The sequence below is a fragment of the Herpailurus yagouaroundi genome, unplaced genomic scaffold (genome assembly GCF_014898765.1).
Source record: "Herpailurus yagouaroundi ecotype Mexico unplaced genomic scaffold, PumYag 28, whole genome shotgun sequence".
Taxonomy (NCBI): domain Eukaryota; kingdom Metazoa; phylum Chordata; class Mammalia; order Carnivora; family Felidae; genus Herpailurus; species Herpailurus yagouaroundi.
In genome coordinates, this window is record NW_024412376.1 from 73291172 (window position 1) to 73319078 (window position 27907).

Below are 27907 nucleotides of genomic sequence, written 5' to 3' on the forward strand. Positions count from 1 at the left end.
TCCAAGAAGTAGTGAATTTGAAGCTATTGTACTCTGTATCATTAAAATGGTACTTCATAATATATGTTTAGGTAGGGAAGAAAACCCTAATTAGAAAAATCTTAATACAAATGAGCATTTACATTTTAATTTAGCAGATTTTATATCTTTATTACTGTACCTGGTAAAACAGACTCCTTTTTTTTCTTTCCTTTTTTTTGAGGCAGTTCATTTTACACTTCCTTTGTAGATAATGGGACAGCTAATAATTGTTTTAATATTTTTAGGGTTTTCAAGGACCACGTCAAGTGCCAAAGAAAATGATGATTACAGAAAATGGTGAATCAACTGCATCACTTGAGGCTAAGAAACCTGGCCCTAATTTTCTTTCTCCCTTGTACAGCACACCTCCTTTGTTTTCTACTGCTGGCAAGAAAGATATAAATAATATGCCAATAGACCCTGAGAACATTGTCACTTACAGGAATAGAGAAGCAAATGGCTTACGTTTTTCTTCAGTTGTCTCTACTCCATCTTTTAAGAGTAACCCAGAAATGCTATGTGAAGAAAATTATTCTTGCTTTCCTGTCTGTTCTGTAAATAAGCATTCAGATTCTTTACTGACCAATGAGGCCATAAAAAAAGATGGTTTGATATCTCACTGTTTGGGAGTTTCACAAAACGTCAGAAGCAAAGCACATATATTAGCTCTTTTGAAGTCCAAGTCAACTATGCGTAAGGAGCTAAATTCTGGGATTACAGAACATATCCCTCAGATACAACTACAAGGAAGTATAAACATTCCTACTAAACCAAAGTGCATAATTGAACAGAAGGAGTGTGCTGACGTGAAGAGCACAGAAAGTTTACACGACCGGCATCAATCAGAAAAAAACGTGAGAAATAAAAGCCGGTGGGCCATGTATTTATCCTCACAGAGCTCACCTGTACAGTCTTCTAGTGAAGGTGGAAATAATATAGAAAGGAAACCCAAGGCCCAGGGAGACAATATAGATTTAAATTTGAGAGACCTTTTGGTACAAGAAAAGATACAGTTCTTTGAGACATGTGCTGAAGAGGGTAAAAAGTATAATGAACACAAGCCAGTAGATGCTAATGATCAATTTTGGGATCAGGAAGTAAAACTGGAAATTCCTTCATTCTGTGAAAGCAACCATATAGCAGTTACCTGTAGCAATGTAGAGAATGATGGCTTATTATCCGAGCCTGACATTCAAAAAAATAATAAAATACCTGTTAATGAAAATGACCAGATGTGTCTAAAAGGATCAGTTCTCATTAGAGAAAATACTCAGGAGATAAATCTATGTGGAACACCAGAAGAGGAGTACAAACAGCCAGTGTCGTTTCTGCCAGAATCTGAACATCTACAGATTGAATCTTCTAGAAGTAAAAATTCTAGGGTCTCTGATGACTTTACCAGCATGCTTTCTAACAGTAATACTGATAGTGAAAGTCTTAATAGTATTCCCAAACCTATGAGCAATGTAACACAGCTACTTGTGGAGGTGACTTTTAATCTGAACAATTTTGAAACCAGTGACACTGAGGAGGAGTCACAGGAAAACAACAAAATTTCCCAGGATTCAGGGAGTCGTGTAAAGGAAACTTTGGTTAATGACCGTAGTCCAGATGTTCAAAAGAGATGTGAAGATATAAGCTGTACAGAAGTTGGCAGTAAACATTTGTCTCTCTTAACGTCTATTGGGGATAAACCTACAAAGACATTTCCTATTAAAGAGACGCTTCTATCACAATTTTGTGATAAAGCTTATGTGGCTTTTGACACAGGACCTTGGAAAGCTGAAAACGTTAGAAAAGGAACAGAAGAGTACAGTGACACATTAAGCAATTTTGACTCATCCTTAGAATGGACTGATGATGTATATGTAGATAATAATGAAGATGCTAATAAATCTATTCAAAAGGTGAGAATTAACTATGATACTGCTTCACTACTGAGTAAATCTAAAGATGTCAGCTCGAATTTACATATTCCTCATTTAAATATAGTCATTAATCAGACTCCTGAAAATAGCCTATTCTCAGACCAGGAGGAGCCTCAGCCTTTTGTTATGGGAAGTAATGTAGACAAAAACGATGAATGGGTTTTACCATCAACTTCTAGCAGTGATATCAGTATCCAACAATTAAATGTCAATCAGAATCACTCTGAAGAATGTGTTGCACTTGATAAATCAAATACCCAAGTTTCTAATTCTTTGTTTTACCCTCTGGGAAAAAAGCGTCCAATTTCCAAAGACACAGAAGCGTGTATTCCTGAACCTGAAGATTTGGGAAGGATTAGAAGTTTAGACCATGACCATATTGATGTAGAAACTGTTGGAGAAAGCAAACAATACTGGAATATTCCTAGAAATCCTTCAGAACTCTCTGGATTAGTAAATAACATTTCCCTTTTAAAGTCATTGTCTGCACATAGTACGGCTTTAGAAGGCTTGGAAATATTGAAAAAGAAAAATACAACCTTTAAGCAACAAGGAACTCTGCAGACATGTGAGCCAGACAGCAATCCTGAAGGTTAGATTGGTGTGTTTGTTTTGGATTGTTCTCTGTATAACTGTAAGGATGAGAAGTATTTGCTTTGGAGGCTACATTAAAGAATTACATGGTATTGGTGCATCTGGGTGGCTCAGTCGGTTGAGTGTCCAACTCTTGATTTTGGCTCAGGTCGTGATCTCATGGTTCGTGGTTTCGAGTCCTGCGTTGGGCTCCATGCTGATAGTGCAGGGCCTGTTTGGGATTCTCTGTCTCTCTCCCTCTCTGCTCATTGTCTCTCTCCCTCTCTCTCTCAAAATAAATAAACTTAAGAATTACATAGTATTTAAATAGATAATACATGTACTTGGTAAAATCAGTTCTAATAGATAATCTAGTAAGTTCTGCAGTCCCTCAGTCCAATCCTCAGAATTAGCCACAGTTTCCTTCCAGGATATCCTTGGATATCCAGAATATCCATTCCTGTCTTACATTTTTAGATGTGTGCTAGAAGATGCTTTTTCTTTTTTTTTTTTTTTGAGAGAGAGAGAGCGCAAGTGAGCAAGGGGCAGAGAGACAGAGAGGGGGAGAGAGAAGTGGGGCTCACACTCACCCGAAGCAGGGCTCGAGTTAATGAACCCTAAGATCATGACCTGATATGAAGTCAGAGGTTCATCTGACTGAGCCACCCAGACACCCTTTTAAAAATATAATCTTTTAAAAATACTTTTAAAAATCTTTTTAAAAAAGGTTCCCAACAACATCCGTATATTTACTTCCTCAATTCTACATACAATACACATCAAATAGCTTCCAAATTGTTATACTAGTATCGCTACTAGCAAAAAAACCTTTACAAGTTTGTGAAGTTCACAAATCCTTTGATTTTTTTTTTTGTTTTTTTGGTTTTTTTTTTTAGAATGTATCCTGGGAATATAGAGTTGGAGTATTATGTTCAAAAGTTACTTGGGTTACTTTTCTTTACTGTGATTGTAGTATCATTTGATGTAAATAGAGTTAAGTTTATTGTTTATATTTCAGTATGAGGGGTTTTTTGTGCAACCTTGTTGATTTATTTTTATTTCTGACTATGTAAAATATGAACCTAGTTAAGAGTCAAAGCTGTATAAAAACATAAATTCATATGCCTTCCTTAAGCCTTTTATCCTGTTCTTACTCACCTGCTATATGTAACCAATATATCATACCTGTGTTTCTTTTTTGCAAAAATAAACAGCTCTATGTTTAAATTCTTGTCCCCCCCCCCGCCCCCAACACACACATATTCAACAAAAGACAGTAAAGTCTGTATATTCTTTAGCACCTACTTTTCACTTAATATATTCTGGAAATCACTTCATATCAATTCATAGGACACATCCTCATTTTATTTGTTTATATCTGTGTAATACTCCGCTGTGTGGATAAACCATCATTTATGCAACCTGTCTCCAATACTTTGCTATTACAAATAATGTGACAATACATAACCGTGTGTGTGTGTGTGTGTGTGTGTTGCATATTGTTTGAGGTGTGTCTTCAGGGCAAATTCCCAGTAGGTTTGCTGCGTAAATGCGTGACTTTATTAGATACTTCAACATTCCCTCCATTTCGTAGCCCTGTCAGTGATGTTTGAGAGTGCTTGTTTCTCTAGTCTTGCCAATATAGTGTGTTACCAAGCTTTTGAATTTTGCTAATCTAATAGATGAGAAATGGCATTCAGTATACTTAAATTTGCATTTCTCTTACTACAAGTGAAATTGAGCATATTTTCATATGTTTAAGTGTCATTTATATATCTTTTTTTCATGAATTTTCTTACCCTTTTGTCCAGATTTTAATGGGGGGTGTTCTTTTTATTCTCATTGATTTGTAAGGGTTCTTTATATAATAGAGATACTAGCCTCTTATCTATGATATATGTTGCAGATATTTTCTTTCAGTATAGTATTGGTCTTCTGACTTTGCTTATGGTATGTTGCCAACAGCAACATTTTTTTTAAAGAAAAACTATTATAGAACATATTAGTAAATATAGCAAATATTATATACATATGAATTTGAATGAACAATGTACTTTATGATACTCAAAGAGAAATTAAAATTGAATTCTTATTTGAATATCTCAAGGATTCCTGAGAAAAATAGGAATAAATTATTATATGTACTGATATGTTTCTTTAAGTTTGTTTGTTTGTTTATTTATTTATTTGAGTGAGAGAAAGGGGTAGAGAAAGCACAAGTATGGGAGGAACAGAAAGAGAAGGAGAATCCCAAGCAGGGGCTCGAACTCACAAACTGTGAGATCATGACTTGAGCCAAAACCAAGAGTTGGCCGGCTTAACCAACTCAGCCACCCAGGCACCCCTGATATGTTTCTTTAAAATGTAGTTGTTTGCAATAGCCAAATTGTGGAAAAAGCCTAAATGTCCATCAACTGATGAGTGGATAAAGAAATTGTGGTTTATATACACGATGGAATACTACTTGGCAATGAGAAAGAATGAAATATGGCCTTTTGTAGAAACGTGGATGTAACTGGAGAATGTTATGCTAAGTGAAATAAGTTGTACAGAGAAAGACAGATACCATATGTTTTTACTCATGTGGATCCTGAGAAACTTAACAGAAGACCATGGGGGAGGGGAATGGGAAAAAAAGTTGGAGAGGGAGGGAGACAAACCATAAGAGACTCTAAAAACTGAGAATAGGGGCGCCTGGGTGGCTCAGTCGGTTAAGCGGCCAACTTTGGCTCAGGTCATGATCTCGCGGTCCATGAGTTCGAGCCCCGCGTCGGGCTCTGTGCTGACAGCTCAGAGCCTGGAGCCTGTTTTAGATTCTGTGTCTCCCTCTCTCTGACCCTCCCCTGTTCATGCTCTGTCTCTGCCTGTCTCAAAAATAAATTTAAAAAAACGTTAAAAAAATTTAAAAACTATAAAAAAAACTGAGAATAAACAGGGTTGATGGGGGTGGAAGGGAGGAGAAAGTGGGTGATGGGCATTGAGGAGGGCACCTGTTGGGATGAGCACTGGGTGTTGTATGGAAACCAATTTGACAATAAATTTCATATTAAAAAATAAAGTAAAAATAAAATTTAATTTAATTTAAAAAATGTAGTTGTTTGATGGCAGTTGATAGTTTGTTTTCTAAAAATTAAAAAGAAAGAAGAAATTTTAATGAAAAATAAGTAGGGGTAGATATGATTATGTAATATCATATAAGGATGTAAATCCCTAGTATGAAGACTTGAGAATTATAGAATTTAGTTTTAAGAAATCTTTTTTCTCATCAAGTTAAAAAGAGGATTGCAGTTGATTCTTCTTATTTGTGGTAGTTATATTCTATAAAATCAACATAAACACTGAATTAGTGAAAAATGAGTCCTTGCTTTTAGGGGTAGATTCCTTCAAGCCCCTGGTCAAAGCATTTTCATCAACTGATCAAAATCTTGTTTTTATCTGTTTCCATTTGAAGACAATATATATTGTTGATCCATTAACATTGAATTTGTAGTGAACAGCACTATGACTAATGTCTGAAAGAAACCTCTGTCTAGGGGCGCCTGGATGGCTCAGTTGGTTAAGCGTCCAACTCTTGGTTTTCGGCTCAGGTCATAATCTCAGTTTGTGAGTTGGAGCCACACATCAGGCTCTGTGCTGACAGTGCAGAACCTGCTTGGGATTCTCTCTCTCTCTCTCTCTCTCTCTCTCTCTCTCTTTCTCCCCCTTTCTTTCTGCCCCTCCCCTGCTTGCACTCTCTCTCTGTCTCTCTCAAAATAAATAAATAAACTTAAAAAAGAAAAAAGAAACTCATCTAACATATGTTCTCTCTGTAAGGGACATCACAGCCTTCTTGCGCTTAGCAACACTAGACAGCACTATGCTTAGGGAACATTTTAAATAGCACAGTCCCTTACAAAAAGCCCCCAAATACAAAAACATGGGCTAAGTAGATGACAGAAAGGATACTTGTTTATAGTATGAGAGCTCAAGAAGGCAGAGTGTTGCCTTGTTCTACCTCAGCTGGGAATGTATATGTCGGGCAACTTATTTTTTGTAGTTCTGTATGTCTACAAACGACCTCAAAAACAGGGTATTGATTTGGGGTTTCTGAATAAATTTTAGTGCGTAGGTAAGATCTGTGAGTAAGGAAGATTAACTGTATTTGTTTTCTGATATAAATGTATTTCTTCAAAAAGGAATGTTGGTTTTCTTAAGACAATCTGAGAAAATTAATACAGAATTAGAGATGAGTCAGTTTTACCACCAATTTAGGATGTGTGAATGTGTTTAAAAAATTTTTTTTCTTCAGTAGGTTAAAGTTTTTATGAGATAATTAAGAATAACTTTGAAATGTTAATTTAGAATTTTATTCTTGAGTGAAGGCAATCAAGGAAAACACACCAATTTTCATGCAGTGCATGAAAATCTTTTTAAAAATAGCATCAAGTTCCAAGATCCACTTATTTTTATTTCATTTAATGTATTCTGAATTTTAACAGGAAAATAATGAAACCATAAATAACAATTGACTAAAAAGTTATAGGGGCGCCTGGGTGGTGCAGTCGGTTAAGCGTCCGACTTCAGCCAGGTCACGATCTCGCGGTCCGTGAGTTCGAGCCCCGCGTCAGGCTCTGGGCTGATGGCTCTGAGCCTGGAGCCTGTTTCCGATTCTGTGTCTCCCTCTCTCTCTGCCCCTCCCCTGTTCATGCTCTGTCTCTCTCTGTCCCAAAAATAAATAAACATTGGAAAAAAAAAATAAAAAAAAAAAGTTATAGTCTTGGTGACTTTAGAAGGAATTGATTGAATATGCACTTTTCTTTAAGAAAAAAAAAATCCTATTTTGAAGCAAGGTAGGATGGCCTGGCCACCATGTCTTTTGTATTCAGTAGACTTGTCAACTTCTCTGTCTCAAGAGTCTTTTTACTTGTGCCTTTGGTCTCAACACCTTTACCCCTGGCATAGCTGGTGGCCTTTTCTTATATTCAGATCTCAACTTAAGTATCACTTCCCACAAGAGAGCTTTCCAATCATCATATCTACATTAGTCTCTGTCATATCAACCTTTATGATGCCCTTTTGTATCATAATCTGAATTTATGCGGTTGGTTTATTCTGTGGCTCTCCCTTTTCAAGGGACTGCTGTTTTCCCAGTGTCTGGCATAATACACTTTGGAAATAATTGAAGTTTTTTTTTTTCTCAAACCATAGTCAAATGGGTTTAAAATAGACCCAGAAATAGCATGAGGTTCTTCTTTTCTTTTCTGTGTTTGCACATAGCAGCTGTATAGGGTGGTCTTGGCTTTCTTCTAACAGTTAATGTTTCATTTTTAGAATTTTTAGTATAGATTATTAGCTGTTTACTCAGTTTTTCAATTAGTTTGACGAAAGGAAGCATTTCTAGTACTGACTTAGAACATAACCAAAAAAAATCTTATTTAAAAATTATTATCATGAAAATGTTTGAACATACAGAGAATAGACAATGAATCCTCAGATATCCAAAATCCATATTCAACAATTATCAAGACTACCTTATCTTCAAATTTAAGTTGTATTCCTTGTTTCATTCAGTTTTAGGTGGTTTTTTAAAGATTTTATTGTTATTATTTTAAATGTCTATTTTGAGAGAGCGTACACAGACTCGTGCAAGTGGGAGTTGGGGGGAGGCAGAGAGAAGGACAGAGAGAATCTTAAGCAGGCTCTGTGCTGTCAGCATGGAGGCTTGATCTCTCATGAGATCATGACCTGGGCTGAAATCAAGCATCAGATACTTAACCGACTGAGCCACCCAGGTACCCCCAAAGATTTTATTATTTTTAAGTAGTATCTATACCCAGTGTGGGGTTGAACCTACAACCCCGACATCAAGAGTTGTCATCATCAACTGGGCCAGCCAGGTGCCCCTAGAAATAAGTTTTTAAAAAGTTTAAAACACTACTATATGTATGATGAATAAAATAATTTCATTTTATCTATTATAGCTAGGAAACCATTGACTGAAGTAGTTTCACAAACTTTACCAAAGTTTCCTCATCTGAACCAGGATTCTCAACAGGTACGTCTTTTTCTTTTTTTTTTTCCTATCAGCATATTCTTATATTTTGATATAGAATGTTGTCATTAGTAATGAAATTACAGTAATATACAGGGTTCCAAGCTATCTTGCTTCATGACTCTCCCACACCTTGTATCAGAATATTTTTCATTATATCCCTTGGCTAAAAGGAAAAAAGAAAAACCAAACTGGCAGTTCCATTTATTAAGTTGTTAGTAGTGTTAAACAACATAGTAAGTATTATGTCCTAGTAATTTAGTGAGCTTTTTATTTTTTCCATTTTCTTTTTTTTTTTTTAAATTTTTTTTTTCAACGTTTATTCATTTTTGGGACAGAGAGAGACAGAGCATGAACGGGCGAGGGGCAGAGAGAGAGGGAGACACAGAATCGGAAACAGGCTCCAGGCTCTGAGCCATCAGCCCAGAGCCCGACGCGGGGCTCGAACTCACGGACCGCGAGATCGTGACCTGGCTGAAGTCGGACACTTAACCGACTGCGCCACCCAGGCGCCCCTATTTTTTCCATTTTCATTGATATAAAAGATATAACATTGTGATCAGTTTAAGGTGTACAACATAATGATTTGATATATGTATAGTGAAATGATTACTGTAAACATTTTATTTATTTTTAATTTTTAGTTTATTGTTTAATTTACATACAAGTTATTTAGCATATGGTGCAACAATGATTTCAGGAATAGATTACTTAATGCCCCTTGCCCTTTTAAACCATCCCCCCCAACCCCTCCAGCAACTCTCTGTTCTCTATATTTAAGTCTTTTAGTTTTGCCTCCCTCCCTGTTTTTATATTATTTTTGTTTCCCTTCCCTTATGTTCATCTGTTTTCTAACTTAAATTCCTCATATGAGTGAAGTCATATGATATTTGCCTTTCTCTGACTACTTTCGCTTCGCATAATATCCTCCAGTTCCATCCATGTAGTTGCACATGGCAAGATTTCATTCTTTTTGATTGCTAAGTAATACCCCATTGTATATATATATATACACATACCACATCTTTATCCATTTATCCGTCAGTGGACATTGGGCTCTTTCCATACTTTGGCTATTGTCAATAGCACTGTTGTAAACTTTGGGGTGCATGTGCCCCTTCAAAACAGCTCACCTGTATCCCTTGGATAAATACCTAGTAGTGCAATTGCTGGGTTGTAGGGTAGTTCTATTCTTAATTTTTTTTTTAATTTTTTTTTTCAACGTTTATTTATTTTTGGGACAGAGAGAGACAGAGCATGAACGGGGGAGGGGCAGAGAGAGAGGGAGACACAGAATCGGAAACAGGCTCCAGGCTCTGAGCCATCAGCCCAGAGCCTGACGCGGGGCTCGAACTCACGGACCGCGAGATCGTGACCTGGCTGAAGTCGGATGCTTAACCGACTGCACCACCCAGGCGCCCCAGTATTCTTAATTTTTTGAGGAACCTCCATATTGTTTCCAGAGTGGCTGCACCAGCTTGCATTGCCACCAGCAGTGCAAAAGAGATCCTCTTTCTCTGCATCCTCGCCAACATCTGTTGTTGCCTGAGGTGTTCATGTTAGCCATTCTGACAGGTGTAAGGTGGTATCTCATTGTGGTTTTGATTTGTATTTCCCCAATGATGAGTGATGTTGAGCATTTTTTCATGTGTCAGTTGGCCATCTAGATATCTTCTTTGGAGAAATATGTATTCATGTCTTTTGCCCATTTCTTCACTGGATTATTTGTTTTTTGGGTGTTGAGTTTGATAAGTTCTTTACAGATTTTGGATACTAACCCTTTACCTGATATGTCATTTGCAAATATCTTCTCCCATTCTGTCGGTTGCCTTTTAGTTTTGCTGATTGCTTCCTTCGCTGTGCAGAGCTTTTTATTTTGATGAGGTCCCAAGAGTTCATTTTTGCTTTTGTTTCCCTTGCCTCTAGAGATGTGTTAAGTAAGAAGTTGCTGTAAGCATTTTATTTTTAAACACAATCACTGATAGAATATATGCATTTGTTGGGCACTGCTCAGCTTCTCAAACCTTAGAATAATTAGTTCACGTTGTTTTTCTCATGGTAATTGATTTTTTTTTATCATAGCAATTTCTGAAAACTCAGCTTTACAAGGTGCCATTGAGAGAAATGACATAAGATCTGTTGTTGAAATAGAACTACCTTGAGTTAGTAGTTCATTCAATAGAGGTCAAATGACACTGTATTTCCCTTAAATTTAAAATATCTTATGGAGCCCATGTTAGTTTCCTGTGGCACCCCAAAGTACCTTGAACAGTTTGGGAACCATTGTAGTAATATAAAAATAATAGTACTAATTAGATACATTGAAATTCTAGAATAAAATTAATTTATTAGAATAAATCTAAATTCTTGTTTCTCAGTGGGGATGCTATTAGCATATTTGGAGGGATAATTCATATGACACTTTTTCGAGAAGATATATTTAAAAGAAAAGAAAGTGAAATGTTTCATTTGCCCCACTTTGTATCTTACTCTGTTTTCCATGTTACTGTTTTTTTTTTTAATAATCTTGATGTTTTCTTTTTTTTAATTATAGAATAAAGTGAAGAAAAAATAAAACAACCTACTGAGAGATAATTATTATTAGTGTTTCCAGGATTTTTTGGCCTATTTTTAAAAATATGGTTAGCTTGATGTGTGCAAATAGTTTTATATCTTATCCCCTTAATGTATTTCTCACATCATTAAAACACTTATTAAATATATCTTTTATTAATTTATTTTATTTTTTTAGCTGCTTGGTGAATAGGTTTATTATTATCTTTAATCTGAAAAATCTTCAAAGAAAATAATGGTTTGGTTTATTAGCTCTCAGCAACCGATCCTGCGCTTTAAGGAAGCTGCCTTCTCAGCTACTCGATCTTTCTTCTGGGCAAGAGACATTTTGGAATGGTTCCACCTTTTCTTTTTAACTTCTTTCTTAGGCTTCTCTCAAAGATTGGATTCTCTTGTACAGCAGCATGAGCTTTCTTATACATCTCCATCATGTCTGGAGTTACATTGTTCTTTATCAAGAGAATTGTTTCTTGTAAGCATCTTAGTCTCCTTCCATTAGTGACACATATAATCTGCAGCATTCTGACCCAGGATGTGCTTCTGATGTATTTCTGCATTGAATTCCTTGCTTTCCCAATCATAACCAAGGAATCTTTTGGTACTATGAGGGGTAGAGAAACCTCCATCCACAAGTCCCTTGAGGGCCTCCCAAACTTCATTTTCAGTAGGGGTTCTGGCAAGCCCTGCATCCAAATAGCAGACGAAGGCACAAGATTGACCATCAGTGCTTTCCACGTTGTATTCATCTTGTCACCTCCACTTGGCCTTCATAGACTTTTGTCCATGCCAAACGTACTGAGAAGCCTGTGGACCAGCAGCATGCCAGTACACTATGCTGCAGCATGATTTGTCAGGCCAACCTTCACACCATACTTTGGGAGTTCATGCCCATGAGCTGCACAAACTAGTGTATCTCCTTTAGGGGCATTAGCAATCTGACAAATGAGATCTCTGTTTGTTACACAAATTACCATCCTGTATTAAGGTGTGTTGTACTTATTTTTATCCTGAATCGCCGAGCATTTCAAAGCATTGTAATCAGTTTTGTGCTCTTGTCTTCTAAATTTCACTTGGTATCTCTTGAAATCAGTCTTATTCTTGACAACTTTTAATAAACCCCATCCTGCGGAACAGAGTTTGGCATTGGTGGCTTGCTACTGGGTACTGACCAGCAGTTAAATATATCTTTTAGAGGTTACTTACTATTCCGTCCTATGGATATCCTGTGCTTTGGACAAGCAGTGCCCTATTTTGAACATTTAGGTTATTTCCAGCATTTTGCTAGGATAAAAAAATATTAGTAAATGTTTTTGCACATGAATCATTGCTTACATTTAAGTTATTTCCTTAGATGTGAGTCCCAGAAGTGGAACTGATAGCTTGAAAGGCTAAGAACAATTTTCTTGATATATATTGTCAAATTTAAAAGTCTTACTGTTTTACAATATGAATATTTATTTCACTCTACATTCACCAATACTAAGATATTTTCAATTCTTGCTAAGTAAAATAGTGTTTCATTAACATTTTTTACTTCCTTGATTATTAGTGATGGTGTTCTTTTACTTCTTATGTCTAATTGAAATTTATGTATTTTTTGTAACTTACTACTACCTTTTAGTTGTTCTTATATTAATATTCTGTTCCTAAGATTATAAAAGAAAATGAAGTCAAACCAAGTGGACCACTTCAGTCTTTGCAGGTATGTTCATTTTGAAACTATAAAGTAGCCAGAAATTATAGTTGTATATATAGGTATGGCATATAATTTTATGTTTGTATTTTACATTGTCAGTTTTCAGTCTCATGTATCTTATTTTTTATTTTTTAATTAATTAATTTATTTTTGAGAGAGAGAGAGACAGTATGTGTGTAAGTAGGAGAGGGGCACAGAGAGAGGGAGAGAGAGAGAATCTTAAGTGACCTGAGCCAAAATCAAAAGTCAGATGCTTAACGCCTGAGCCACCCAGGCACCACTAGTTTTCAATCTCATTTATAATTAGTTGCTCCTTTATACTTACTTAGATGATCCTGCTATCTTTTGTACCAATGCCTGTGTGGTCAATGCAATTTGGTTATATAACAAATCTTTTATTATAAAACTAAGTCTATAAACTTTGTAAGCATTACTTAATCCAAGAATTGTCATTGACAATTACAGCTGCACCTGCAACTCCTTTGCCTAAAAGAGAACAAAACATAACAAATAAAATTCATATTGTGGTGGCTCAATCATTTTTCACACTTTATGTATATAATAAGAGCAAATGCATAAAATCAAAATTAGCAACTGCATAATTTAGCTTATAAATGGTCACTTTTTTTTTTTTTAATATTTATTTATTTTTGAGACAGGGAGAGACAGCATGAACGGGGGAGGGTCAGAGAGAGGGGGAGACACAGAATCTGAAACAGGCTCCAGGCTCTGAGCTGTCAGTACAGAGCCTGATGCGGGGCTCAAACTCACAGACCGCGAGATCATGACCTGAGCCGAAGTCGGACGCTTAACCGACTGAGCCACCCAGGCACCCCTCTTTTTTTTTTTTTTTTTAAGTTCATTTATTTCGAAAGAGAAAGAGCGGGTGCACCACGCACAGGAACAGGGGAGGGACAGAGAGAGAGAATCCAAAGCAGGAAGCATGCTACTGGTGTGAACTCACGAAGCATGAGGTCATGACCTGAGCTAAAAGAAACTAAGTGTGGGACGCTTAACTGACTGAGCCACCCAGGGCCATATATGATCATATTCTTAATGCTTTCTTTCACTTGAAAAATTAGGATTTAATGCTTTCAAGAACAGTTATCACAAAGTATAAACTGCAAATAAACAATATCACTGTTTTTTCCTCCAGAATGAGTTTCCTCTTAAAACAAGTATTACATGTTTTGGGACACCTGGGTGGCTCAGTTAGTTAAGCATGTAACTCTTGGTATTGGCTCAGGTCCTGATCTCACAGTTCATGAGATTGAGCCCTGCATAGGGCTCTGCACTGACAATGCAAAGATGTTTGGGATTCTCTCTCTCCCTCTCTCTGCCCCTTCTTGCTCACGCTTTCTCTAAATAAATAAATAAGTAAATAATTACATGTTTTTTAAAAAGTGCATTGTAATTTTAACAGTAATGAAAAAGGTCTTACGGTCTTTTGCAAAAAAAAATTATTTAAATCTGTAGCATTAATATAGGAATATATTTGCATTTATGTAATGCGTTTTGTACTACAACCCTCTGAAGCAATCTCTTCATGTACACTAGTGATAGAAAGAACTTTCAAAATTTTAAATTAGGGTCCTCTTTGAGGATACACTTAATGACACTGCCACTTTATTTCTATAATTAGCTACACATAGCAAAGCAGAAGAGAAGGTGCTATGCTAATTGATTTTTTAAATTCACTGTATTAGAAAATTCTAATTCTAAAATGTGAGTTGATAAAATAAAATAAGAGTTGAAAGTTTTCAAGAACTACTTCGTTGGGAGATGTGTTAATGTATTTTGTTATTAATGGAAAGCTCCCATTATTTGAAGAAATACACTAATTTATCTCTTCTGTCTATTGGGGAAATTTTTTTCTCTATATTTTTTAAACATAAAAATTGCTTCTCAGTTGAATTCATTTTTCTATCTAAATCATAGGAGAAATCATGGTTATTTTACATTGTCATTTGATGAACTAAAAATGACTAGTTTCTATTGTCTATATCTTGTGTTTTATGGTTGCTAGAAAATTATTCTTTTTTTTTTTTTTTTTTTTTAAGTAGGCTTAACACTCAGCTTGGGGCTTGAACTCACAACCCACAATCCTGAGATCAAGAGTTGCGTGCTTGACTGAGCAAGCCAGGTGCCCTGATTCATTTTTTAGATAAACTGTTAACACTGTTTACAATTTTTCCTCCTTTGATTTCATATTAATTTTTGAATTAAATAATCTACATTCGCATTAAATATTAGGTTTGATGGATAATTATTAAGTACTCAACAATTTTTTCTAGTGTTAAAACATTCAATTAAAATTTTAGGATTAGAATTTTTTTATTGCTGAATTTTAAAATCAATTAGCATAGTGCCTTATCTGCTAGAGAACTCCTTTGCCAGGGGTACCTTTTATACATATGTATATACAGAAGATTGAAATGGCAAGTGTATTTTCAAATGGGAAACTAAGTTTTGGGAGTATTTTCCCATCTAAGCCATGAACCACCTACAAAACTATTGTAGCTAACACACTTACTGATATTTTATTCTAGTTCTTTCCCTTGGGAGATGAAGAAGAGGCTACTTTTCTAGATGTTATTCCTAAACAGTTAGAGAGAAAAACCTGTGATCCTAAGGTAAAACTTGTGAAGAACTTTGATTTTCTAATCTACTGTCTTTTCCTGCTGCTTTTTATACAACTATCAGAGTTTTCATAGGTAGAAGGTTAGTGAGCATAATGAATTAACCTGGTTTTAAGAGCAAGAGTAACTGACTGCTAGCCTTTGTTTGGTCTTGAGCCCTTTCTCTTTACTCATGAACTAATAATAATGCATCTCATATATATGTATATATGAAGGATATATATACACGTATATGTGTGTGTGTATATATGTGTGTGTGTGTGTGTGTGTGTGTGTGTGTGTGAAGGATGCCCTAGGGGTTGGACAGGATAATAAATTAAGTATAATTAATGAATGTTCTGTGGAGAACAAAATAGAGATCTTTATGGCTATGAACATATAGTCTACTCTACCACTTCTACTTCTGTAGAAGTATATATAAACCAAGGTCTAAGTAGTTCCACCTACTGCATATCAAAAATTGATAGAGAAAGTAGCATATAAATAGTTGAGTTTTGTAAGTACCGATTCTGTTTCTTAAACCCAATAGATCTCTACAGAAGAGATCCACTTAGAAACATAGACAACAAGGCATCTGTGTTCTTGTGGAGAATGTGTATTCCCCATCAAACAAAACGGAAATATACAGTCTTTAACAATTGAGACTGTTTTTTATTGAAATGTGTGTGCTTCATAATTCAGGATATTTTCAATAAAAGTCCCATACAGGGGCAATTTAGATTTGATTTTCCTCTCAAATGTGTGATTTAGAATCTTCATTTTTAATAAGAGAATATTCAGATTATATACTATTATAATTTTGTTCATTTATGAGTTAGAAATAAATTTGTCCTTTATGTACATTCCTTTGGCTCTATTAGCAATCTTAATTTCCTACTTTCTGGGTAGGTTTGGTCATCCTGTGAGGAGTAAAAATCCTAGAGCCCTCAAGGGGGCAGCAGAGAAAGCCATTTGGAGCCTGAAAGCTGATCAAGTCTCTGAGGAGATGACAGTACCTCCCTGAAGTACATGCCTAGATTGGCATCCTATTTTTAGGCCTCTGGTCTCAGAGCAATAGGATCAGATCTTCTGGGAGCCCCCATCCCTCCTCTATTAAGCCTGATAGTGTACAAAATGCCTAAACAAAGGAAAATGCTTCTTGTATTTCTTCTCTTACTTTCCCTCCTATTATCATGTTTGTTGACTGTCTCCTATATGCCAAAGACAGTGTTAAATGCACATTATATCCTCATGAAACAAAAAGGTCTCTTCCCTCAAGGAGCTTACAGTATAGGTAGTATATAGATAAGAAGAAACTTTGTTGTACTATAATGTGGTAAGTCTATAATGGAAAATTTTATAATGTACAGGGGAAGCATAGAGAAAGGAGCAACTATGTCTTCCTGTTTTTTTTTCTTCTAATGTTTATTTGTTTTGAGAAAGAGCACGCACAGGTAGGGGAGGGGCAGAGAGAATCCCAAGTAGGTCCCACACAGAGCCCAACTGGGGGCTCAGTCTCACAACCATGAGATCATGACCTGAGCCCAAATCAAGACTTGGACACAACTGACTGATTTACCCAGGTGCTGCATCTTTCTGATTTTTTTAATTTATTCATTTATTTTTGAGAGAGAGCAAATGGGGGAGGGGCAGAGAGAAAGGGAGGGATAATCTGAAGCAGGCTCCATACTGTCATCAGCGCAGAGCCTGACACAGGGCTCGAACTCACAAACTGTGAGCTGCTCCACATCTTTCTGGTGGAATTAGTTCATTATAACTATACTTTTATGCTTATAATGAAAAAATTAGTACTTATTCATTTTGAACTGAATTAAATCAATAACTGAATTATATTTCATAATTAACATATTAGGATAATAGGGGTCTTTCCTGGTTTTAGTATTGGTCACTTAGTAATTACTTACATTAAGTAATACTTAATAGAGCTGAAGCTGAATTGTGATTTCTGTGTATATATACATTGTGACTATATATCAATATATACTTATGCAATACTCATTTTTAATAATTTACTTGTAGCCTGTTGAGTTTCAAGGGCACCAAGTGAAAGGATCAGCCACTAGCACTGTGATGGTCAGAGGACACAACTCACAGCTAGAATGCAGTCAGTTCCCAGATAGTATTGAGTATGGAAACTGCATGACGGACTCTTGTTTTTTGACACCAAAATTGACTAGTGCTTGTATGCAGATTGATTTCTTGCAGGTAAAAATATTTTTTCTAGTTGCACCTTGCCAAATCATTTTCTTTACGTAAATGTTAAATCTTTGTTTATAAACAGATTATATTTAAATCTTTGAACAAATGTAAGTTACAAAGGAGTTTAGTAAATTGATAAGCATGGTATCTGAAATCAATCTAAATAAGAGAAAAATATTTTATTTGAAAGATTTGCTGCCTTTTAGGACCTGGAATTTAAAGGATTACTTTTCATTTAAGAAAAGACTAGGGATTCATGACAATGGCAAATAGATCACATTTAGAAAATATATTTAACAGCTATAGATTTTTTCTTTTCTTCTATTATCCCCACCCCCACTTCACTGTGACACCAGGTACTTCTTATTGCTACCAAATAGAGGTCATAGAGAGAGAACAATATGCATATATTTGAAACAATGTCAAAGAGATTAAATTTTTTTTCTTTTTTATTAAAGTGTGATGCACATACAAAATAAATGTACATACCATAAGTACACAGCTTAATGATTACCACGAAGTGAACACACCCATGTAACCTCCACCCAGAAGTCCCCCTCTACTCCCTTTCAACTACTATTCCTTCTGTTCCCTCCAAAGGTAACCATTAGTTTGACTTAAAACACCATATATTCATTGTGCTTTTAAAACTTGATGTAAATAGAGTAGTAATATGCAATGTATTTTTTGTGTCTCATTCTTTTTGTTCAACACTGAATGTTTGAAATTCATCACTGTTGTTACCTGTAGCTGTAGTTTATTCATTTTCATTGCTGGTGTGCTAGTCCGTTGTATGAATATTCCCCAGTTTGTCCATTCTTCAGTTGTTTGCATTTGGTTGTTATGGATAATGCTGATAGGAACATTCGTGTGCTGCCATGCACTTCTGTTAATTATACTTTATTGGAGTGAGATTGTTGAGTCACCAGATATGCATATCTTTGCTTTTAGTATATAATGCCAAACTGCTTTCCAGAAATGGTTGTTATAGTTTACATTTCTATCAGAAGTGTATGAGAGTCCCCATCACTCTATATCTTCATCAACGCTTGGTTCTGACAGTTTGTGTTTTGAATATTAGCTATTCTGGTAGATATGTAGTGGTATTTCATTGTGGTTTTAGTTTGCATTTTCCTGCCTAACAGTGAGGTTGGGACCTTTATAGATGCTTATTGGCCTTCTCTGTATTCTCTTTGATGAAGTATTTGTTCAGATTTCTTCCTCAGTTTTTAATTCATGTGTTTATCTTTTTAATTAATTTTTGAAATCCTTTATATATTGGATATATACTCATTGTCAGTTGAATACTTTGCAAATACCTTCCCTGATTCTGTCTTATATTTTACTCCTAATGATGCTTTTTGATGAATGGAAGTTTATAATTTTTAACATAATACAATTTATCTACCCTTTCCTTTATGATCAATGCTTTTTTGTCTTAGGTCTAAGAAGTCTTTCCTCCATGGGGCACCTGGGTGGTTCAGTGGTTGAGCGTCCAACTCTTGATTTCAGCTTAGGTCATGATCCCAGCGTTGCGGGATTGAGCTCTGTGCTGACTGTGGAGCCTGCTTGGGATATTCTCATTCTCTCTCTCTCTCTCTCTCTCTCTCTCTCTCTCTCTGTCTTTCTTTCCCTCTCTCCCCCCCCTCCCCTGCTCAGATACACTCTCTCTCTCTCTCTCTAAAAAAAAAAAAAAGGAAAAAGAAAAGAAAATATTCTCTCATATTATCTTGTATAAGCTTTATTATCTGCCTTTCACACTTTGATGTACAATTTTTTATGTATTGAGATATGGATAAAGTTTCATATTTTTTCCATATGGACATTCAGTTGACCTAGCACCGTTTATTGAAAAGGCTATCTTTTCTCCATCCTTTTGTGTTTCCCCCTTTGCTGTGTAAATCACGTGTCCTTATATTTCAGGTCCAGTTTTGGTTTCTGTTCTGATTCATTGGTTTGTAGTTTGGGAAGTCTTCATATCTTACAAAGTATGTGTTTTCATGCATCTCTAAATCTTCCCACTTTCTTCTTTTTAGCTTTTTGCATTTCCATATACATTTAGAATTAGCTTAATAATTTCCACACATGTACGTAAACATGCTGGGAATTTGATTGGAATTTCATTGTGTATGTAAATCTTGAGGAGAATTGACATTTTTACAATATTTTATTGATATTTTTTCAATATTGTAATAATATATTTTCTATTTTGATCTTAAATTTTTCCCATAAAATTTTACATTTGTGGCATACAGCATTCTCTATCTGTTATTTGTATATTTGATTTGTAGGAGCTCTTTTCATATTAAGAAAACTAACCGTTTGCCATTTTTCCTAATGTATTAGTGTTTTGGTTCTGTTTATGATTTTCTGCAGAAATGCATTTTTAATATTTATGTAATCAGATCTATCAGTGCTTTTTTTCATGGTTTCTGGAGCCAGAACTCTTAAGTTTTCCTTTAGTTCTTTTTCATAATGAATCTTGTTGCTTTACTTTATTATCATGGTTTTACACTATTTTTAGTAAGAACTAATGATTGGCTATGTTAAGTAGAATAAGTTATTTCTGAATTCCTTCTTTATATTCTCTCAGATTCCTAGTATAACTATATCATTTTTAGATAAATAGATGTTCAACATTTGTATTATAAATATGGTAATATTTTCACAGCTGAAACAATATACTGTGGTTACATTTTGTTTCTTTTATAATTTTGGATTTTTTTCTTAGTTTCTAATTGTCTCATTTTTAAAAATTTGCTTAGTATTCTTTGAATATTGGAGTAAAGATTTTTCACATACTTGAAAAGCTTTTTATAAAATACCCTTCAATACAGGAATCTACACAAACTTATTAGATAAACTTTGTTAGTTCATTTTTTTCCCCCTTGGATCCCTTTCCTATGTCCTCCATCTGTCTGTTTTAATCTACACTGTATAGTTGGCATCTTAAAATTAACCTTCGCCTAGGGGCACCTGGGTGGTTCAGTCGGTTGAACGTCCGACTTTGGCTCAGGTCATGATCTCGCAGTCTGTGAGTTTGAGCCTCGTGTTGGGCTCTGTGCTGACAGCTCAGAGCCTGGAGCCTGTTTCAGATTCTGTCTCTCTCTCTCTCTCTCTCTCTCTCTCTCTGCCCCTCCCCCGCTCATACTCTGTCTCTCTCTCTCTCTCTCTCTCTCTGTCAAAAGTAAATAAACATTTTAAAAAATTAAAAAAAATAAATAAACTTTGCCTATTTCCTAGCTTGAGTTGCCTATATCTTGAACATTGTCTTTTTTTCTTGTTTTGTTATGACACATCTTAAGTGCCTCTGAAGAAAGGGAGAATGGGAAATAGAATTTGGGAGACTTTGTATGTTGTAAATATTTTTATTCTGTTGTCATCCTTGATTGATAGGCTAAATATAGAAATTGGATATGATCTGCTATTTTTCTTTTTAAATTTAAATTTAGCAGTGTTTTCTCCTAGAGGTTTTTAAGCATATTTTCTTTGTATTCTTTATTCCTGAAATTTCACAGTGATGAACCTTCCTTCAGGTTTTATTAATACTGGATATTGAATTCTCAGTGAATCTATCCTGCAGATACAAGTCCACCAGTCCTGTAAAAATTTTTTTAAAAATAATATTTTGGTAATTTCCTCCCCATTATTTTCTTGATTTTTCTCATTCTAAAGCTTCTATCAGGGGCGCCTGGGTGGCGCAGTGGGTTGAGCATCCGACTTCAGCCAGGTCACGATCTCGCGGTCCGTGAGTTTGAGCCCCGCGCCAGGCTCTGGGCTGATGGCTCGGAGCATGGAGCCTGTTTCCGATTCTGTGTCTCCCTCTCTCTCTGCCCCTCCCCCGTTCATGCTCTGTCTCTCTCTGTCCCAAAAAAAAATAAATAAAAACGTTGAAAAAAAATTTTTTTTTTAAATAAAGCTTCTATCAAATGTTTTTAGCCTTTTGTAGCCTACTTTTTCAGCAGCCCCTGTGGACGGCATAGTTTCTAAGTGTTTCCATGGTTATAGGGGTAAATCAGTTTACTTGTCATTGGACTCCCCTGTAATAGGTACTTTGGTGTGACTTTCTTTCATATGATGAAGTTTGTATTCTTCCCCATCCTCTTAATATATGGTTGTTAAAGGTTACCATTGTTTCTTAGTTTCATCAAAGATAAAAGATGTTTTTGTGTCTTATTTCCTATGGTTTTTTTGAGGAGAATAGAGGCACTCATATTGAAAATGAAATTTGTATCCATTTGTTTTATTTATTTTATTTTTATTCCGTGCCCAATGTGGGGCTTGAACTCACCACCCTGAGCTTAAGAGTCACATGCTGTACCGACTGAGCCATCCAGGCACCCCCATTTGTTGTATTTCTAATTATTTTTACATACGTTGGTTATGGTCATGTTTTGTGTCATGAGTTTCTATGATATGTTTTAAGGCAAAATGACCAGATAGATCTAGGACCAGAGAGAATTTTTTTGGTGTGAGTGTGGCAAATTGCATATAGCAGTCTCTGAACTTTAAAAAAAATTCTGTAGTTCATTAAATTCTCAGGTGCTCTCACTGATTGAAAGGCGCACTGTTCTATTATACATCACTGAGAAAGAAGAACAGTCAGTTAACATACGATGCTTTATCACTTAGACTTTTTATTGAAAACTTTTTATTGTGGTAAAAAACACATCATAAAGTTTCCAACCTCATCCGTTTTTATGTGTATGGTTCAGTTATGTGAAGTATATTTACAATGTTGTGAAACAGATCTCTAGAACTTTTTCACTTTCACTTAGATTTTTAATGTTATATTTATTGAAAGAAGTCTTGGGTTTATTTGTATATCACAAGTAAGGTATATCACCCTGCTTTGTTTCCTTGCCCTTCTGTGAACACAAGACTTTTTTGTTCAATGGCAAATGATAATGTCATCCTTTTGAATACATTTAAACAGCAAAATTTCATAACATGGTAATGTTAATGCAAACTCCTATTTAAGTGACCAATATATGAACAGTATGTCTAACTTGCATATAGTTTCACTTGCACAGCAATACCAACTATGTTACAACCATTGCTGGTGCTATAGGGATGTAAAAGTGTCATCACAGGCTTCATCTGCATTTCAATGGTGTTAAGGTATAAGAAATGTGAACTGTAAGAATAGATGAAATGTAATATACTCTACTTTCCCTGACTAGAATTGGTTTCATAACATATTGTTTTCTGTTTGTCTGTGTCTCGTTATAACCACAAGCTATATGTGTATATATAGAGAGGTAGATAAAGATATAGATATGTACACACACACACACACACATACAGTTTCTTTTTACTAAATAAACTGATAAATGGATCTCTGTTTTCTAGTTCCCAGATGAAGACGACTTTCCAAAAGGAGGTATTAGTTTTAATATTGAAGACAATTTTCAAGTGAGAGCTGAGTCTAATAAGGACACAGTTGAAAATGACTGTAAGTAAAGTCTAAATAAAACATAACATTAAAAAGTTATTTGACATTGAACAAACCATTATGTAAAAATCCATGCTTTTTTTTTTTTTTTCTCCACAGCAATTTTAGATTTCTCTCCTAAAAAGTCAGAACGTTCATATCATTATTTGGATTCTGATTTTAAATCAGCAGAGAGGACTTCATTGGAAGCAAATAAGGTACAGTGTAAGCAAAGTTTTAATAGTTGGTAGTAAAAAATCTTGGTAGTCTTATAAGAAATGAATCCATTAAAAACGAAAAAGATAAAAATTTTAAGATTGGATCATTTTTAACGTGATAAAGTTTATCAATAACCAGCCAACATTGTTTTAACGATAAAACAAGCAGCAAAATTTCTGTTAGAATAATTAACAAAATGTAGATGACTACCATCTTATTATTCAAAGGTGTTTTGAATTTTCTAATATGACATGACATAGGAGGCATACATAATTAGAGAGGAAGAAATAGAAGAATCAATTAAAAATGAGAAGTTTAAGAAGAATTTTGTAAGTTAGTTGAAGGCAAGATAAACTTAAAAAATTAATAGCTTTCCTGAACCAGTTAGAAAACATAATAGAAAAGTGTTCCGACAATAATAACAACTGATATACAATGCCTAGGCATAATCTTAATTGTAAATATATGGAACATGTGTGGAATAGACTATGAAATTTTACTGTGAAATATAAAATTCATTGGGGCGCCTGGGTGGCGCAGTCGGTTAAGCGTCCGACTTCAGCCAGGTCACGATCTCGTGGTCCGTGAGTTCGAGCCCCGCGTCGGGCTCTGGGCTGATGGCTCAGAGCCTGGAGCCTGTTTCCCATTCTGTGTCTCCCTCTCTCTCTGCCCCTCCCCCGTTCATGCTCTGTCTCTCTCTGTCCCAAAAATGAATAAACGTTGAAAAAAAAAAAAATATATAAAATTCATGAATACATAGCAATTCACCAATACCGAATACCCTCTGTAGGTCAGAACTTGTAAGACTTGGGTATAGAGTGATGGACAAAATAGGTATGTATGATCTCTGTCTTTAAAGGCCAAGGAGAAAGAGGATGAGATGGTTAAAGGAGGGAGAGAGATGTTAATCAAGAGTGCAAGCAAACAAATAAATTGAGATAATTGCTATGTAAGAAAGCTATGAACGTACTCTGAAATAGGGGAATCTACTTTATGGATAAATCTACTTTATGGCTTTTCCAGCTGTGGCAGCTGTAGGGGGAGGAGCATACCTTGTAAAGAAACTGCAAGTATAAATACCCTGAGATCGAAAAGAGTTGAGTGGGCTTGAGAAAGTGGACGAGAGCCAGAGTAGTGGGATTGTAGAGTGTGAAAGTGGTAATTAGAGATTGGAAAAGTGAGCAGGGCCAGTCACACAATCTTACAGGTGAGGTAAAGAATTTTGATAGTCCTCTGTGTTCCTCAGGGAAATCCATGAAGGGTTTTCAGCAGAAAATTACATGACTTAACTTACATTTTTATTTAAATTTTTTTTTCAACGTTTTTTTATTTATTTTTGGGACAGAGAGAGACAGAGCATGAACGGGGGAGGGGCAGAGAGAGTGGGAGACACAGAATCGGAAACCGGCTCCAGGCTCCGAGCCACCAGCCCAGAGCCCGACGCGGGGCTCGAACTCGCGGACCGCGAGATCGTGACCTGGCTGAAGTCGGATACTTAACCGACTGCGCCACCCAGGCACCCCTTAATTTACATTTTTAAAAGGTTTGCTGGTTGCTCTGTGGTAGATGGGTTTAATGGATGCTGTGGTAGAAACAGAGAAACCAGTTTAGAGGAGACTTAATTGATAGGGACTTGAGGATAGGCATTGTGGCAGTGAAAGGAGTTAGAAGCATGGATGTTGATGGATTGAATGTAGATAGGGTGAAGGAAAAGGGAGAAGAAAGATTCCTGGCTATCTGACTTAACAATTGTGTGATTTTCACTGCGTGGAGTAAGAAGGAGGAGTGTATTAGTTTGCCGGGATTGCCATAACAAAATACTGCAGAATGTGTCTCTTACACAGCAGAAATTTATTTTGTCAGAATTTTGGAAGCCAGAAGTCCAAGATCATAGTTCTGGCTAATTTGGTTTCTCATGAGGACTGTCTTCCAGGCTTGCAGACAGCTACCTTCTCACTGTGTCCTCACATGGCCTTTCCTCGATGTGTATACATGGAAAGAAAGAAAGAGAGCAGGTGAATGCAAGCTCTCTTTTTATAAGACCACTAATTCTGTCAGATCACAGCCCCACTCTTATGACCTCATTTATCATTTAGACTTTGTTACCTATTAGAGGCCATGTCTCCAAGTACAGTTACATTGGGGTTAGGGTTTCAACATCTGAATTTGTGGGGGACACAATTCAGTCCACAGCAGGGAGGAGCGGGTTTGGTGAATATATAGGAACAGACCTAAACGCCTGTGAATCAGTCAGGTAGATATGTAAAGTTAGAAATCAGATACATGGGTCTGGTTCAGAGAAGTTTGCATGGTCATTTGCACATAGCAAAGTTTAAAGCACTGAGAATGGATGGGTTCATTTCAAGAGTGTGTAGAGAAAGGAGAATGTGTTATATCCCATTCTTACGAATTGGGGGGTAGGGAGGGTTTGCTATGTCAGTTATTGTGGAGACATTGGTAAAATGACAGAAACAGGTTCATGTGGCAACTTGAGGGTCATTGGTGACTTTGGCAAGAGCAGTTTCAGTGAAATAGTGAGGATTGAAACCAGTTTAGATGGATTAAATGGTAAATGAGATGTAAGAAAGTAGTGACTGGATATGGAAAATTCCTTAAAAAGAGTAACATATTTGATTGATCAGCCACTCATTCCTCAAATATTTTGGGGGCATCTACTGTATGTTGCACTGTTCTACGTGTTAGAGGTAGGCCTATGAATAAAACAGGCAAAGATCTGCTCTCCTGGAGCTTGCCTTCTGATGAAAGGAGACAGATAATAAGCAAGTATATAGTACCTTAGAGGGTTTAAGTGCTGTGGAGAATAATAAAGCTGTGTAAGAGGGATGGAGTTCTATTTTATAGGTAAAATAGGGCCTCTCTAATAAAACACTGAGGTGGAGAACTGAAAGAAAAGAGAGGAAGGGAGAGGACACGCATGCCATGCAGATATCTGGAGGAAGAGCATTCCAGGCATAAGGAATAGCAAATGGAAAGGTTTTGAGACGGGGGAATGCTGGCCAATTTGTAGAACAGCAAGGAGGTAGCCATGGAATGAGTGAACAAACGAAGGGGAAAGTGGTAGGAAGTGAGATCAGAAAGGAAGTAAAGGACCTAATCTTATAGGGCAACTGGGTAGGACATTTTCAGAGCGTTGTACTTTGAGAGAGTTTGGGAACCATTAGTTTTAATGAGAAGAGTGAAATGATTAAACTTATGTTTAGAAAGAAACCTATGGCTGGTTGATAGAGAATGTACTGTGGGAACAAGGTGCATACTCAGTAAGTATTGCCTATTATTGTTACTTTTGTTGAAAGTGCAATACAATCTAGGCTGCCTAGGTTTGAATACCAACTCTGCTGCTAATAAGCTGGATGAGTTTAAACAAGTTTAATTGCTTAACTACTCTTTTTCTCAATTCTCTCAGTTGTAAAATAAGGAAAATGAGAGTACTGACCTCATATGGTTGTGTAAGGATCAAATAAGTTAAAACTAAAAGGTACTTAGGACAGTCCCTAGCACATAGTAAGAATTTGTTATTATAATAAGACTATTACTATGGTGATGATTGAATGTAATTTCCCATTGATTTGTCAGTTTCTTCTACTAGACTGAACTCCCTGAATGTGGGGATCATGAGTAATCATCTTCACATCCTTATTTCCTAGCACAACACCTAGAACCAAATGACTAATTAAGAGAGTGTTTTAAAATTTATATATACATTTTTATGGGGCGCCTGGGTGGCGCAGTCGGTTAAGCATCCGACTTCAGCCAGGTCATGATCTCGCGGTCCGTGAGTTCGAGCCCCGCGTCAGGCTCTGGGCTGATGGCTCAGAGCCTGGAGCCTGTTTCCCATTCTGTGTCTCCCTTTCTCTCTGCCCCTCCCCCGTTCATGCTCTGTCTCTCTCTATCCCAAAAATAAATAAAAGGTTGAAAAAAAAAATTAAAAAAATAAAATAAAATTTATATATACATTTTTTAACTTTATTGTAATTTACTGAAAAAAAAAGACATGCACATTCTAAAAAATTTAAACCATTCAGAAGTACATGAAGTTACAAGAATCCTTTCTCCTTAATTCCACCTGCATTAGAAACCAACCACTCTTAACAGTTTGGTATGTATTCTTCCAAACTTTTATTCTTTCATTCTATTGTTATACAAATATATATATATATATTAAATGTGATCATCGTATTATATTTTTAAGGTGATTAATTTCTGGAAGCAGCAAGAAAATTAAATACTGTTCTAAGGAGAATAACATAATGAGTAATATGACTATTCATGTCTTGAATAGATCAAAAAAGTTCAGTCCATTTGGGAGTAGTATCTTCAAGTTTAGGTCAACTGTAGATAAACCCTAGACCTGAGGACATAAGAGAAAGTTGTTCATTCCATGAGTCTGCAGGAAGTTTTACCTTCACATCTTCAAACATGAAATCTGAGTTAGTCTTAAGCCCTATTGACTAGAAATTCATCTTCAGAACCAAATCCCCATAACCCAGATCAGTCTAAGTCAGGATCTGACCCATTTCAAATAAATCCAATGGTTTTTATGTTCTGCGTTTTATTTTTTTATTATTCTTGTTG

The 27907-nt window shown here is 35.9% G+C and overlaps 1 protein-coding gene and 1 pseudogene across 6 annotated transcripts in view; one reads left to right on the top strand and one right to left on the bottom strand.

The window, feature by feature from the left end:
- ZGRF1 (zinc finger GRF-type containing 1) overlaps positions 1 to 27907 on the top strand; it is a 93061-nt gene that overhangs the window by 19902 nt on the left and 45252 nt on the right. For 5 of the 6 annotated variants that reach the window (XM_040475701.1, XM_040475706.1, XM_040475730.1 and 2 more), the window contains 7 exons: positions 267 to 2541; positions 8483 to 8556; positions 12779 to 12829; positions 15373 to 15456; positions 17482 to 17667; positions 23014 to 23116; positions 23216 to 23313. In XM_040475701.1, coding sequence (XP_040331635.1) covers positions 267 to 2541; positions 8483 to 8556; positions 12779 to 12829; positions 15373 to 15456; positions 17482 to 17667; positions 23014 to 23116; positions 23216 to 23313 — 2871 coding nt within the window. The remainder of the gene's footprint in view (positions 1 to 266; positions 2542 to 8482; positions 8557 to 12778; positions 12830 to 15372; positions 15457 to 17481; positions 17668 to 23013; positions 23117 to 23215; positions 23314 to 27907) is intronic. The other variant, XM_040475713.1, reaches the window with a different exon arrangement.
- LOC121039870 (60S ribosomal protein L5-like) lies at positions 11312 to 12452 on the bottom strand (annotated as a pseudogene).